Here is a 16,991-nt window from a genome sequence, read left to right on the forward strand (position 1 = left end):
GACCCAGCACGCCGCTTCCGGTCCGGGCGGCCGCGCACACTGATGACGTCACAGCTCGGTCTGACCCCGGAGCTCGGTGAGTGAGTAACCCTCAGCCAGCCAGCCCCGAGTCCCAGCACCCTCAGCCAGCCAGCACCGTGTCACAGGACCCTCAGCCAGCCAGCACCGAGTCCCAGCACCCTCAGCCAGCCAGCACCGAGAGCGATACACTGCTAACTGCTGGCTGAGAGTGATAGAGAGAGGAAATCAGTATTAGTAAGATTTAATAGCAAGGTACAGGAGCTGCTGAAATCCATTAATAGAACTTACAATTACATGGTTAGTGGAAACAATTTTAATCTATTTATCATCCTGGCTCTTTAATCCTCTTTGAATTCTAATGTTTTCCTGCTGACCAAACATATGTGAATGTTATTAAAATATGTTGTTGTTTGTTTGCAACTTAGGTGAAGAAGCTATTTTGAAACAGAAGTTGAATATTTGATGGCTGGACGTTGGGCAATATTTGGTATGGTACATTGTGTCCAAGGCTAACCTGGGCACCTTCTCCTTGTGAACATTGTATGATTCTATGTGAGTTAGCCCACTGCTGACACTATCTTAACATGATGCGCTACTGGGGAGAGATCCCAGATTCTTCTGGACAGGCCAGCAGGAGTTCCTTCGACCTCTTACAGAGGGAGTTCCGCACAGTGGAGATGCAAGAACCCCCTCTACACCAGCCTTCTGCTAACAAACCAAGAACCACTACCATGCTGGATATTCCGTCTGAACCGTGCAGCTTAACCATTCACACAATCCAACTCATTCAGCATAACCGCAGACTGCGCAGCCTGATTGCTACGGCTCAGGTTCCAAACCAGCCGCAGGCTGAAGGCATGAAAGTGGAGGAGAGTGAACCGCTTCCACATCGGCCTACCTCTCCGGTCCTCCCTGATGATCTCCTGCCGCAGGATTGCAAGACCCCCAAGCTACCCTTCCAGATAAGACACAGCGACCCAGAGAGTGATTTTTATAGGTGAGGTGCAAAATCCGACTTACTGTATCGTAATAAAATATTCCACAGCCGATGCACACTACATGCGCATTTTTAAACATTAAATGGATTCATTCTAGAAGTATGATCTGAGACCAGATATTGCTCAGGCCACCTTACAAAATAGAGGTTAAGCATACACTACATATATTGTTTATGTCACAGTTTGTTCTGTTTATACGTCTGGGTCTCTTGTGGAATCCTATGTCTTCTAATGATTGCCTGCAACCTAGATATTTATTGAGGGAGAGCACTTATGCATGTTGAAATCTAAAACAAATAATTTGGCTTTTTACATACTTTTGATATTTTGGCTGCCCATACGTTTGAAATTGTATTGTGTTTGAAAAGTGCATTTTAAAGTTAGGAAACTGTGTTCAGCAATGTGCAGTCTAAAGCAAAAATTAGGCAGTACTAGGAAACCACTGGAACTTTGCATACTTTGGACTCCTTTTTCATTTAATATATTCTTCCATCAGCTACGATGAGAGTTTTCATCCACAGTTTGCTTGTAATCTAATTTTACTATGACACTGGGTCTTCGGGCGACAAGTGTTAAAAAACAAACAAACAGATGTCTTCATATGAAATTCTGAAGAAGAACGTTATTTAAAAAAAAAAAAAAAAAAAATTGTAAATTTGCATGTCATTTTTTTTTGCTTTAGAGGGAAAGGAGAGCCAGTCACTGAACTCAGTTATCATTCATGTCGCCAGCTGATGTACCAGTCCGTGGCCACCATTCTTGCGCACGCTGGATTTGAATGTGCCAACGAGAGTGTCCTGGAGACCCTTACTGATATCGCTCACGAATATTGCCTAAAATTTACCAAGATGCTCAGGTTTAATGTGGATCGAGAAGCGAGGCTTGGACAGACTCCGTTCCCGGATGTCATGGAGCAGGTCTTCCATGACATGGGCATTGGCAGTGTTTTATCTCTGCAGAAGTTCTGGCAGCACCGCATTAAGGATTACCATGCGTACATGTTGCAGGTGAACTAAACTATAAATTATAGAAACTTATACAATGACATTCATGTAGTTTTAGTGTGATGTGCTTTTCCTATTCATATGGGTGCCAGAACCTTACCTGATGTTCCTCAGGATAAAAAAAAGAATGTGATCATGAGTGTTCTTTTAGAGAAAAATATCTTAATCTCATTGTTATTGTGCAAATCTATGTATACATAATTCACACCTTATCTCTTAAGTGCTTAGTTTCAAGAAGTTCAGCAACCTACTTTTCTAACCTTACCTTTTGTTTCACTATACCCCCCACCCTCTAGCATGTAAACTCATTGAGCAGGGCCCTCAACCCCTCTGTTCCTGTGTGTCCAACTTGTCTAGTTACAAATACTTGTCTGTTAGTCCACTCATTGTACAGCGCTACGGAACTTGTTGGCGCTTTATAAATAATAATAATAGAAGATTGTTTGTAGTGGAATAGATCTGCAGAAGGAGCTAAGTTTGAGGAGGAAGGGCAAGCAGTAAACATTAACGTGGAACCATCTGAGCAGAATATAAGCATTGGAAACTCTGTGTATCAATAGCTTGATTTTTATCATTCACAACCTGGAAGAGAGAACCTATAATGGCAGCAGGCCTAAAAGGAGACCCAGTTTGGGAATATTTAATGCAGTTCCGCTTCCTGTGGGTAAGGCAGATGTGTGTGTAGAATGTAAGGCCTGCTTAAAAAGTTATTCTGAAAATCAAACCTTTATCTGGTTTTAAATATTAAGATTGTGACAACAAGCAAGAATGAGTCTTTACATAGAAACCATGTTCTAAATAGAGCCATTGTGACTAATGCTTTAATTCATGATTTAAATAGATTTAATTTAAATCAAATCTATCCTGTGGCAAGCTAACTTTAAGGGAGGTATACAGTTAAATGATGCATTGTGCTGGCTAAATGGCAAATGTGTAAATTAAAATATATACATACCAGACGTTTGCATTTATCTCCACGAAGATATCTGCAGCACACAGTGCATCAATGTGCCCCGAAGGATAGAGGGATGTTGCTTTAAATATTCGAGGTTGGGTGGCTGCAGGTTTAGAGCCAAACGATATTTGTGGATGAAATCTATAAATCGTTAGTGTGTCAGTTGTGTATGACAGGTGTACTTTAATTAGGTAGAAAAGTATACCTTTATAAATAAGTCATTAATTAAAGGGGGTATTTATGCACAATAACCACTACAGCTCAGTTTAGTGGTTATAGTGCAGAGACGCTGTGTGCTGTTCCATGTTTTTTTTTTTTTTTGTCACACAGATTAGCAGCAACTTTATGCATCAATTCGCAATCCTAACAAGTGTGATTTTAACAAATAATCAGTCTGCGTCATCACCCTTTAGTAATCAGACAATCCAGAAACTGCTGGTGTTTCTCACAATGAACCTGTGGAACGGTATATGATTAATGAGTTATTCTATACACTTTTTACCATTCTAGATTAAAGTGTCATGATTTCTTTTTAAGGAAGATCTTGTTCAAGCCTTTTGCTATAAGATATGTTGGTTGTGATAACAAACTGACACTTTACACGTAAATATATGATTTATTCCATTCCCTATACAATAATAAATGTGCCAAGGGCTGCTGTGTACTATATAATGACCCGCATTCTGTGTGTTTATTTGAAGGTCAGCAAGCAGCTGTCTGAGGAGTATGAGAAGATTGTGCATCCGGAGCGAGTCTCGGAGGACACGAAGCCGGTGAAGGTTAAAGAAGAGCCTGTCACTGACATCACCTTCCCCGTCAACGAGGAACTGGAAGGCGACCTGGCGCCTGGTGATCAGTCGCTGCCAGTAGGCGTCCTGGGTGCTCAGAGCGAGAGATTTTCATCAAACATGGAAGTTGATTCTTCGCCCCAGCCATCTGGTATGGAACTGCTCTCTCTGAGGAAAACTTTATTCCAATACAGCTTTTAATAACGCTAAAACGCTAAAGACTGAGGGAGTAATGTTAGAAAATTCATACTACTTGACAGGGTAGTGGATACCTGGTATAGCAATCAAGAGGAAGTAGTAAAGGCTAACGGTTATATAGAAAGGGTAGTAGATACCTGGAATAGCCTTCCAGTGGGAGCAGTAAAGGATAACAGTGATATAGAAAGGGTAGTAGATACCTGGAATAGCCTTCCATAGGTAGCAGTAACGGCTAACAGTGATATAGGAAGAGTAGTAGAAGATACCTGAAATAGCCTTCCAGGGGTAGCAGTAAGGTAGTAGATATCTGGAATAGCCTTCCAGTGGCAGCAGTAAAGGCTCACATTGATATAGAAAAGGTAGCAGATACCTGGAGTAGCCTTCCAGGGAAAGCAGTAACAGTGATAAAGAAAGGGTAGTAGATATCTGGAATAACCTTCCAGTGGGAGTGGGAAAGGCTCCAGTGATATAGAAAAGGTAGCAGATACCTGGAGTAGCCTTCCAGGGAAAGCAGTAACAGTGATATACAAAGGGTAGTAGATATCTGGATTAGCCTTCCAGTAGGAGCAGTAAAGGCTAACAGTGATATAGAAAGGGTAGTAGACACTTGGCATAGCCTTCCAGTGGGAGCAGTAACAGTGATATAGAAAGGGTAGTAGATACCTGGAATAGCATTCCAGTGGGAGCAGTAAAGGCTAACAGTGATATAGGAAGGGTAGTAGATACCTGGAATAGGCTTCCAGTGGGAGCAGTACAGTCTAACCGTGATATAGAAAGGGTAGTAGATATCTGGATTAGCCTTCCAGTAGGAGCAGTAAAGGCTAACATTGATATAGAAAGGGTAGTAGATATCTGGAATAGCCTTCCAGTAGGAGCAGTAAAGGGTAACATTGATATAGAAAGGGTAGTAGATATCTGGAATAGCCTTCCAGTTGGAGCAGTATAGGCTAACATTGATATAGAAAGGGTAGTAGATACCTGGAATAGCCTTCCAGTGGGAGCAGTACAGTCTAACCGTGATATAGAAAGGGTAGTAGATATCTGGAATAGCCTTCCAGTAGGAGCAGTAAAGGCTAACATTGATATAGAAAGGGTAGTAGATACCTGGAATAGCCTTCCAGTTGGAGCAGTAAAGGCTAAAAGTGATAGAGAAAGGGTAGTAGATACCTGGAACAGCCTTCCAGTGGGAGCAGTACAGTCTAACCGTGAAATAGAAAGGGTATGTAACGGACCGTTTCGCTCACAAGAGGATAAAAATCGTTTAGGCAATAATCCCCTTTCCCATAGACCAGCAGCTCCTGCAAGCACCAATCTCCCGAACTGCAAACTGTACAAATCTCCCAACTCCCGAACTGGAAACACACGAACCTGGATTCAGCCGAACAGGAAAAGCATACAATCCGCTTACACTCCTGGCAGTCAGCATACAATCCAATTCCCCCAGTAACGAGACGACACTTCGTTTTGAGGGTCAAGCAGAATCTGGTTTACTGAGGGCTACCTGCCCAGTATTTATGCAGGTCTCCCACCTGGTGGACACTCCCCTAAGGGACCAAATGAGAGACTGAAACAGCAGACAGACATGTATCACTTTAGTACATACAGCCACAATACTTTCCCACAATGCATCCTGGCTTCCTCCCCTCTGTCCTGGAGATAATTAGAGGAGTAATTCAATTATCTCCCAGGACAGAGGCAATACTCCATTATGCACCTGGTGATACAAATACAGTATATCACTTTAAAATATACAATAGGACAAATGGTACAGAAAATATACACATTTAACATATTCCCAGATAGCTCAGGTCTGAGTGCACATTATTAGGTGAATGGCACTCAGACCACACGAATACAGTTTAATTGCCATGGAGCTAAAGTCTTTAATTACACGAACAGGCTCCATGGCATGGCTATCTGGGTTAAAACATTCACATAAAATAAACTACCGAATTAACCTGCATTCGCTCAATCCATACGAATTAGAACCAGGGGCTGGAGGTTCAGCGGTGCCTGCACGTAACAGTGTCCGGGTTTGGTGCATGAAAGCTGGGCAGAACAGCGCTGGCTGCCCGGGGAGCTCCAGAACACCGCCATCGTGTGGCGGCTAAGTGTAACCGCGACCACCCAGTAACAATCAATTAAGCTGCGGTTAACCGCAGCTACTGGGTGGTCAATTGCCGGCACACGCTTGTTAAGCCGCGGTTAACCGCGGCTTCAGGGAGGTAGATGGGAGGCACACGCCAGCTTCTGGGTGGCCCATTAACAACGCCGGCCGGCTTCCCACGGCTCTGGGGAGGTTGAAAAACGGCTGTTTGTTCGGTAGACGGAATCTACCGAACTGCTGTGCAGAAAGGGAGAAATAAATCCTTCTGCACAGTGAAATTAACCCTTTAGCTGCCGATCCATAATCTAAAGGCAGCAGGCGGGCAACCAGGCTTCTCCAGTTCACAGTGGCGAGGTTGGTTTCGCCACAGGGTAGTACATATCTGGAATAGCCTTCCAGTTGGAGCAGTATGAAGGCTAACATTGATATAGAAAGGGTAGTAGATATCTGGATTAGCCTTCCAGTGGGAGCAGTAAAGGCTAACATTGATATAGAAAGGGTAGTAGATACCTGGAATAGCCTTCCAGTGGGAGCAGTAAAGGCTAACAGTGATATAGAAAGGGTAGTAGATATCTGGATTAGCCTTCCAGTGGGAGCAGTAAAGGCTAACAGTGATATAGAAAGGGTAGTAGATATCTGGATTAGCCTTCCAGTGGGAGCAGTAAAGGCTAACATTGATATAGAAAGGGTAGTAGATACCTGGAATAGCCTTCCAGTGGGAGCAGTAAAGGCTAACATTGATATAGAAAGGGTAGTAGATACCTGGAATAGCCTTCCAGTGGGAGCAGTAAAGGCTAACAGTGATATAGAAAGGGTAGTAGATATCTGGATTAGCCTTCCAGTGGGAGCAGTTAAGGCTAACATTGATATAGAAAGGGTAGTAGATATCTGGAATAATATTTTCCATTTCAGCAAATGTCCTTTTTTGGTAAGTAATCTACATCCTCAGCCAATATTCTTTGAATGTGACAAGTATAAGAAATTGTTTATCGATCATTAGGCAGATTTACTGTTTGTTGCATTTTTTGATGACGTAACAGCTTTTGCAATGTTTCCCCAACAGCCAGCAGTGCACTCACTTCATAATCTGACATTTTAATGAAAGGAAATATGTCAGTATCCCTGCACCCAAGCTTAAAAAAATGTGACGTCTCAGATGTTAAATCTGAGTCTATTATTTTATTTGGAAGTAAAATTAATTGAAATGGCAGTCCGGTCCCCTTTGCCACACAGATCTCCAGACGTTGGTTTCAGCCTCTCACAGCTATTGTCAGTGAAGTATTAGTATTACCCTTCTAATGTCCTAGGAATATGTACATAAGCTGAAACCGTGCAGGGGTCTTTCACTAGCACTTTATAGAAGCAGATCTTGCTGATATATGTACACAGATCACCTTGTGCCTTGTTAAATGCCTTTTTTGCCGTTAGATTGTTTTCTGTTTTTAGCTGTTATAATATTCTGTTCTTTTCAGCGTGTACCGACTCTCAATAGGAGCATGTAAGTGAAAGCCAATGAAATACAGGTTAAATGCTATTTTATTGACTATTTCCAGGCGTGTGAAAACATGTTTATTCAGAACTGAAATATACATGTTTGGGCGTGTTTTTGTTCACCCTTTTTGGCCATTATTCTAATATGCCAAGCTCTGTGCGTATGAGAGGGTTCATGTAAGCATGTTTGTGTTCATATAATTATTATTTATACAATAATACCGTGTGGAGAAATAACAAAACAAAAATATCTCACTAAGTGATATTACTCACAGCTACTCCCTCAAGTACCAAATAAACATAACTATTACCAAAAAGAGAATGCACACTAGAACCACCAATGTAAGTAATGCAAGTATTTAATGAACCAATAATAGGCATAAATTGCATACAGCAAAAAATACAAAGTGAGCATATAAAGACATACAAATAACACAGTAATAATTTACCAAACCTCTCACAAGCCTAACCTGACAGAAACACAGGTCCCCAATACCCCCAACATTTCGGCACCAACACCCCCTTGAAAAGGCAGCCAGTTGGTGCTGAAACATTGGGGGTATTGGGGACCTGTGTTTCTGTCAGGTTAGGCTTGTGAGAGGTTTGGTAAATTATTACGGTTTTATTTGTATGTCTTTATATTGTCACTTTGTATTTTTTGCTGTATGCAATTTATGCCTATTATTGGTTCATTAAATACTTGCATTACTTACATTGGTGGTTCTAGTGTGCATTATCTTTTTGGTAATACAAATAATTATTATTAACATTTAGGACTGCCACCATCCTGAAAATTATTACCAGCCTTGTCAACCAGTAAAAAAACAAACAAAACACATTTCCCTTTTTACTAGATGAAACAGTTACTGTTTATGTGTTGGCTGACATAGATGTCTGTGCAGTTTGGGAGGAGGGAGAGTTGGGTCTCCAGTTACAATTCCTCTGAGTACCAGTGCTGGAGCAAAGGTGAAAAATAACTTTAGCTTTATGTTGTAAATGATATTATTGATTGTCTTGCAATACAACTGCTCATGGATACATTAATTTTTATTTTATAGACCGTTTTATCAGGAGGGATACATTGAGAGTTTTCTTGTTTACAAGTATGTTGTAGAGAGCATATAAACTACAGTGTTACACATATAATAAGAGACATAAACTGTTTTATTTTACATACAGTAGATTGTTAAACAGACAATACATTAGTATTATTATGTTATTATTTATATAGCGCCAATAAATTCTGCAGCGAATTTGAATCAGTGATTCTCAGCCATTTTTAGACCAAGAGAACCTTTTCCGAGGTACACCTGCGTTTTTATTTTTTGTATATGTAGCCAAGCGTACTTAGGAATTTAAAGGGTTACTTTACACACCATGTCCACTTCAGTGATTTGAAGTGGTCATGGTGCCTGCAAGCGGTATGTACAGAGTTTTACTATGAAATACTGCACATACAGAGATTAGCGCGTTGGATGTCCTTAGCCCACTGGGAACTCTTCTGGGGTGGCTAAAATCAATTCTGTGCAAATTTGGAGTCTCACGCCAGCATGGAGAGGGGGGAGAACCAGAGAGGGGGCCTTTGTGCTAGATAGTAAAGTGAGTTTAACAATTTACATTTACCCTTTATAAAATTAAATGGTCATATCCTGCGACTGGCACAATTTGCACCTGGCGTTTACAGGTTTGCGATGGGGCTTGTAGCTTAGCCCATTTATCAGTGACTCCAGCTCTAATCCCATCCTATTATGGACAGGAACACTCCTTGTTGCCCAGTTATATATTTATGGGATACTCTGCCTTCTTTTAGAGGTATGTCCTCCTCTTTTGTCCATGACTGTCTTCTTTCTGTCCCTATGCTAGATACATCTTAGGAAATAGGACTTAGATATACCCAGGTATGGCAATGAATTGTGAACATGGGTGCAAATCAAGCGTGAACCACACTTTCTTATATTTTACTAATTTATGGTTATATTAAATACATTTCAAGTAATCTTAAAATATTGCTATTGAAACAATTTTGAGTCAATGTCCTCTGGGTCAGATTGACTTGTAAAAACTAGAAAAATTCGACTACCTTTGCTAAAAGCACACAATGTCCGAGTAACTAACACAGCTGTTAGATATGTGTGCTGTCCAACAGGGCTCAAAGAGGTTAAAGAACAAAGAGTGACTGAGCAGACCAGGCCATCCCATTCCCCAGAGTAATGTCATCTGTTGTCAAGGCTTGTGTGGTAATTTATTACATGCTTTCTAAAAAAGCTAAAAAACATGACACTGACGTATTGCTCGGGGTGTCTGTACATACTCGTTATTACAGAAAGAAAATCCATAGCGCTTCCTTGTAAAAGCAAAACCATCTGACATGCAATTAGATCCACTAGAGCTGCTTTGCACAGACTCCAGCTGTTGAATACAGCTGTGTTGATAAGAACCCTGATTTGTGACGGCATGTGGTTATGGTGTGGGTCCGTTATGTGAACTACTCACATTTCATCTAAAACCATTAGACCTGAGGTGCTGGCCCAGTGAGAGCCACGTGGGAAGCAGGACACGTTTTGAGACCTGCCCAACGTAGATAGCTGTACTGACCCAAGTGTTAACAGGATGGTAGAAATACTAAGACACACATGGGTCGTGCTAAGAAAGGAATGGTGGATGAGTAACTTCAGGGCATGAGACAAGCTTGGTCAGATGGGAATACCGAGGGAAGGACATCCTTAATCAGATGGTCATCCTGAGATAGCCATGGTCAGATGGACACACCAAGGGAAAAGTTTCTGAGATAGGCATGATCAGATGGACACACAGTGGGATAAATATCCTGAGGCAGGCAGGGTCAGATGGGCACACTGAGAAATAGGAATTCTGAGACAACCCTGGTCAGATGGGCACTCTAAGGGATAGGGATCCTGAGGCAGCCATGGTCAGATGTGATTTCTGAGGCAAGCATGGTCCGATAGACACACTGAGGGATTGGCATTATAAGACAAGCATGTTCAGATGGGCACACTGAGGAATAAAGATTCTGAGACCGGCATGGTGAAATGGGCACACAAAAAGATAGGGATTCTGCAATGGCCAGGGTCAGATGGGCACATTGAGGGATGAAGATTCTGTGACAAGCATGGTCAAAAGGGGAAGACCGAGGGATAAAGATTCTGAGATAAGGATGGACAGATGGTTACACTGAGGGATAGCATTCTAATACAAGCATAGTTCGATGGTTACACTGAGGGATAGCATTCTAATACAAGCATAGTCCAATGGTTACACTGAGGGATAGCATTCTAATACAAGCATAGTCCGTTGGTTACACTGAGGGATAGCATTTTAAGACAAGCATGGTCCAGTGGACACACTAAGTGATAGCATCCTAAGAAAAGCATGGTCCGATGGTTACACTGAGGGATAGGATTCTAAGATAAGCATGGTACAGTGGACACACTGAGTGATAGCATCCTAAGACAAGAATGGTCTGATGGTTACACTGAGGGATAGCATTCTAAGACAAGCATGGTCCGATGGTTACACTGAGGGATAGCATTTTAAGACAAGCATGGTCCAGTGGACAGACTAAGTGATAGCATCCTAAGAAAAGCATGGTTCGATGGTTACACTGAGGGATAGCATTCTAAGATAAGCATGGTCCTGTGGACACACTGAGTGATAGCATTCTTAGACAAGCATGGTCCGATGGTTACACTGAGGGATAGCATCCTAAGACAAGCATGGTCCACTGGACACACTAAGGGATAGCATTCTAAGACCAGCATGATCCGATGGTTACACTGAGTGATAGCATTCTAAGACAAGCATGGTCCGATGGTTACACTGAGGGAAAACATTCTAAGACAAGCATAGTCCGATGGTTACACTGAGGGATAGCATTTTAAGACAAGCATGGTCCAGTGGACACACTAAGTGATAGCATCCTAAGAAAAGCATGGTTCGATGGTTACACTGAGGGATAGCATTCTAAGATAAGCATGGTCCTGTGGACACACTGAGTGATAGCATTCTAAGACAAGCATGATCCGATGGTTACACTGAGGGATAGCATCCTAAGACAAGCATGGTCCACTGGACACACTAAGGGATAGCATTTTAAGACAAGCCGGGTCCGATTGTTACACCGAGGGATAGCATTCTAAGACAAGCATGATCCGATGGTTACACTGAGGTATAGCATTTTAAGACAAGCCGGGTCTGATGGTTACACCGAGGGATAGCATTCTAAGACAAGCATGGTCCGATGGTTACACTGAGGGAATGCATTTTAAGACAAGCCGGGTCCGATGGTGACACCGAGGGATAGCATTCTAAGACAAGCATGGTCGGATGGTTACACTGAGGGATAGCATCCTAAGACAAGCATGGTCCGATAGTTACACTGAGGGATAACATTCTAAGACAAGCATGGTTCGATGGTTACACTGAGAGATAGCATTCTAAGACAAGCATGGTTCGATGGTTACACTGAGAGATAGCATTCTAGAACAAACATGGTCCGATGGTTACACTGAGGGATAGCATTCTAAGACAAGCATGGTCCAGTGGACACACTAAGGGATAGGGATTCTGAGACAAGTATGGTAAGTTGGGGCACTGAGTGTTGGACAACCTAAGACGGGAGTCCAGGTATGTGTGATCATACATTAACCCCCCATATGTTTACTAATTCAAATTTTTCTGCCTTTTCGTGTTCTTACATGCTTACTGGGTGTAGAATATTTCAGAAAATAGTTGATGGTAGATTTACGCAGTGTTTTTGCATGGGATGTCCCTAATGTATATAAAAAAAATAGCTCTATAAATCTTTAGATTTTGAGAATGAACTTTACCTCTTTATTTTGCTACATTTTCTCAGATTGAAGTTAAGACTTTTCATTAAAAAAAAAATAACTTACGGTAAGTCTTATCCTTCGGTCTTATGCAAGAAACCATGTAGAGGTTGCAAGGCTGAGTGCTAGATTGCCCTGTAGCAGTTCTATGTTTGATTGTTAGTGTCTTGGAGCTCTGACCATCTGTGATAGGGTTTGCTATCACTGCTAAGTAATGCAAAGTTATCCTGCAAGTCTAGCTGACATTAACAACAGACATCTGTCTAAGACTGCGCTAACTTTATGTGAATGCCTGTCTAATGTTCCCGTCTCCTTTTTTCAGAGCACAATGTTCTTTCTAAGGGTTTAGCTTGATTTCTCCGATAATACTGGTTGTAATAGCATTACAAGCCGAGAAAGCAGTGTTATCTGTGATTTAGCCTGCTTAATAATAGCAGAAATACACACTGTTATTTTTTTTCCATTCGATTATTAGCATTATTAGATGTGAAGAGCAACCACCCTGGATGTCCATCAGAATGGAGCTTGTTATTACTCTGAAACGATGCTTAGTCGAAATTACTATGCAAAGCCACTTATTTCCCTGCTAAAGTGGATTGAAGTTGAAATCAATTTGCTTTTCAATCAGCTAGCCGAATGTTTTTTTGGTTTCCGAAATATTTCTCTCTTTTGCATTCCAATAGGCTAATGAATTGCGAAAAGTAAATAGCACGAAGTGCCGTCTGGCTGATTATTGATTGCATGGAAATGTCCTCAACAGCTGATAGGATGCAGCTCCTGCTGTTATTGTATTAGCGCAAGCAAGAAATGCCTATATAAAATATATATATATAATTTACCAGTTTTAACAAGAGATAATACAGAAAATGCTCTTCGAAGCAATGTCACCTTATCAGGAGTCCTCCTCAATCTATTGAAAAGTATCTCTGCTGGCGATTAGGGCTGGTGGGGGTTTCCGACGCTGGGAGCTGTCTCTTTCATCTCTTATTTAACTTATTCGGTAATCTTGAGCCCTGCCGAAGCTGGGGTACCACTGTGGCTCGCTATATTGGTACGTAATTTCTATTTTTCATTGATGGGTCGCTCGATTCACTGTAGCACTGATTCGCCAATGTATTCTGCATGAGTGTGCATATTTACAAACATACAAATATAAAATGATGTAATGATTACCCCCTGCAATATCTTCTTGCCTCTTGTTGAATTCACATTCTTGACAATTGGGACATCCGTGCACACCTCCAAAGGCCTCCACAGGCCTCTTTAAATTGGAACTGAGGTTTTAATACTTTTAAAAAAATGTCAGCAGTTGGCTGTGCTATACATTTTTAAAAAATCTCACACGTTTTTAGTTTAACACTTTACATACCGTACCAGGCATGCCGGAGACATCATGAGGCGGCAAAGTAACAAAATAAGTGCAGCTGAGGTTAGTATGTTTTTGTTTTTTTTCCTTTGCTGCAATTTGTTCAATCCAGTTAATGTTACATTTAGAAAAAAATAAACCACATTGTAACTCCAGACTCCAATTCTTCCCCGTGGATCTTTATTCAACCAAACATCCAAGAAAATGGACCTGGCAGTGTTTCTCCGACTTAGTGCCTATTGGCAAGGCGGTGACTGATATACGTTGTTGCTTCGATAGAAGTGAGAATTCCACTTTAAAAAGAACATAACCTTCTTTGGCTCAAATTACCGTGTCTATCATTTCTATTAGTCCCAATTGTTTTGTTGTGCCTGAGAGTATATGAAACCTAAAATAAATGGGTCTTTAAACTACAATGAATGTTTAGAAATCAGTCTGTGTAAATTTAAATCGAACATAGGCTTCACCTAAAATGTCAAACACATCACGTAACATAAAGGTGTCCCTCCTTAACCCAATATGGGAGGTATGCTACCATGTTTCCATTCCATTTGGGCATATAGCACAATGTGTAGAGAGGTTTAGTATAATTCGCTTGAACAAAAGTTGATCTAAAGGAGCATTTGTTGCTGTTATGAAGGAATTTAGAAATGTTCCATTTCCTGTCTACTCTCTGAAGATGCACTACGTGTTAATTCCCAGGCCCTGAAAACAGACAGTGTCTCAGTATTGCAGCCAGTCCTCTTTCCTTGTGCCATGTGGGAATTGCAACAGCTAGCAAATCCCCACACACCAGCTCTAATAGAAGTTGCAGAGTACAGAGAGCTATAAATTTCGATGATTCCAACCTAAGTGCTGGGGGAAACCGGTGCTTTGCTAATAATACCATTGTATGAAAAAAACACAGATACAGTATTTATTTTGTTTGAGTGACCTGTAATTCTTAACAAACATATCGATGTGTTAATAGTGTTGAAAGCTGTTCGACAACTTTTGTGCATTTATATTTCCAATCAATCCAATTGCGCTTAGAAATTAGGACACAATTAGCTTCAGATTCCCAGAATTGATGAAGCAGCAGTTTGATGACAATCTGTTTATTTTGGCATGATGGCAAATACGCGACGTTCGTAGCAGAGCGGTAAAGGGGACATCAGTTGGACAGTCTGCAATCTGATCATACTTCACACACTTCGTGCCTACAAGGTTGTTCATTTGCAGTATGTTATACTTTACCGTCGCGTTGCCTCCGGTTTTAATGAAGCCGCAATAATTAAAGACCATTAGAATCAAAAAGTTGTTGCTGCATCATTTTCTGTAACCTGATTCTATATAATGTGGATGTTGAACTATAACTTTAGTAATATACTCATTTGTAGTTTTCATAGAGAAGGTCAGATTCTTTGGGTGTTTTCGCAGATGCTGTATCCTAGGCCGGCATTCTTTGCTTCTTGGAAGGCACGCAGCATCATTCTCTAAAGTATAAATCCAAAGTGAATTTCAAATTTAAGGCCAGAGTAGATTAAGTGAAATCATTGCGGATTTAAAGAATGTTCCCAGTTTGGCGTTTTTGACCTTGAATTTGAAATTCACTTTGCATTCTCACCCTGACAGTTTTGCCTGAACACTAGCTAAAACTGTCGGCCATCGTATTTTCTGATCTCCCGGTGATGGAACACAAGATGTTTATGTGATTTTTTTTTTATCTCTTTAGGATCTGATGTCAATACCTCACCCCTGTGGAGCCTGACACAAGTGAAAATGGAGCCCCAGGAAAACGAGGAGTCGAATGTACATGGACACAGTGTTTTGGGGAATGATGTGTTTGAAGAGCCCATGTCTGGGATGAGTGATTCTGCCCTTCCTGGAAGTCCCAACGGGTCGGAGGGTAGCTATGGGTCACATTCTCCGGATAGCCTCATGGGATCATCTTCCCCAGTTTTCAACCAGCACCCAAAGAAGAAAATGAAGAAAATGTAGACAGTGAATGGTTACATTTGTTATTGTATTATTATTATTTTTTGTTGTTGTTTTTGAGATGGCTGTTCTCCCCGTTTCTGTACATAGTTAATTCAAAGACTCCAGTTGATGTCTATTTCAGGAGATTCAAATCAGTGATCAGATTTAATTTACTGTTAAATGCAAAAAACTACCAAGACCTCATTAAACAGGTTTTTTTTCACTTCTCACGATGTTTAGAGCTCATTAAAGATAAACCTAATTGTGACATTTATTCCGATCTCTGTATAATGAAGGTGCTGAGCACTACAACCAGGCATGCCTGCAGGTAAGTGAAAGATTATTTGGTTGTATAATTTTTACAAGTTGATGGAAGTTAAGTCCATTAAGTTTAACCTTTTCAAGTGGTGTAATTGCAATGATATTCAAACAGAACAAGACAAAGTAAAAATACCAAAACTCAAGATTTTTCATGTAGATAACATTCTGCCATTCTATAACTACTCATACTTTTTCTTAGATTAAAAACCAAAGCACCTGCTACCCCTTTTCATTTTCTCAATTATAGCTGCAGCAGAACCTCCCCCACCATAGTGGCAGCACCATCCGCGTCCTGCGAGTACAAATAATGTGTTAGACCTGACTAACTTGTGTAGGTTTTCTTTGTGCATGAATGATGCTATTCATCAAGCTAATGTAAATTCTGCTTCTTTCTGATTTATTTTTTTAAGTGAATGTAAGGGTCTTAAAGAATGTCTACAGTTGTTTATATAGAGTTTAGGTAATTGTCAATGATGCATATATGTGTGTTTTTTTAAACCTTTTCCTGAGGAACGGATTTGGCTTTTAATTGGTGTGACTGTGACAAGATTGGTTCCTGCACTTCCTGAAGGCATTACAGTAGAACTGCACTGGCTTCTACAGGACATAGCTGGGGCTTGAGGTAGCTAGAGGGATTACATTCTAAGGATTGCAGCCAGAATTATTAACTACAGTCTTTGATTGCATCTCTTGCAAATTTCAGGAAGCCTAACCTTAGTAATACCTTTAATTAAGGCAGTATTTACATTGCTGGCTCGTAACACCTCTAGTGCAGTCACTCAGATGGCCACTAGAGGTGCTTCCTGGATCCATGCGGCGGTGGAATAAAGGTGAGTAAAATCACCTATTGCTTTCCTGATTGGGGTGGAAGCGAGAACATTGACATAAATACATATTTGTATTCCTTTCACCATAGTGTTTCTTTAAATTTGCATA

The 16,991-nt window shown here is 40.9% G+C and overlaps 1 protein-coding gene across 1 annotated transcript; it reads left to right on the forward strand.

Annotated features, from left to right (window-relative positions):
- Positions 1–53: 53 nt before the first annotated feature.
- Positions 54–16,661, forward strand: SUPT7L (SPT7 like, STAGA complex subunit gamma). Its single transcript, XM_063444110.1, has 5 exons — positions 54–318; positions 447–1,018; positions 1,702–2,026; positions 3,680–3,917; positions 15,490–16,661. Exons 2-5 carry the CDS (start codon positions 606–608, stop codon positions 15,753–15,755), a joined length of 1,242 nt encoding a protein of 413 aa, XP_063300180.1. The 5' UTR covers positions 54–318; positions 447–605; the 3' UTR covers positions 15,756–16,661.
- The last annotated feature ends 330 nt before the right edge of the window (positions 16,662–16,991 follow it).

This window comes from Pelobates fuscus, chromosome 2 (genome assembly GCF_036172605.1).
Source record: "Pelobates fuscus isolate aPelFus1 chromosome 2, aPelFus1.pri, whole genome shotgun sequence".
Taxonomy (NCBI): domain Eukaryota; kingdom Metazoa; phylum Chordata; class Amphibia; order Anura; family Pelobatidae; genus Pelobates; species Pelobates fuscus.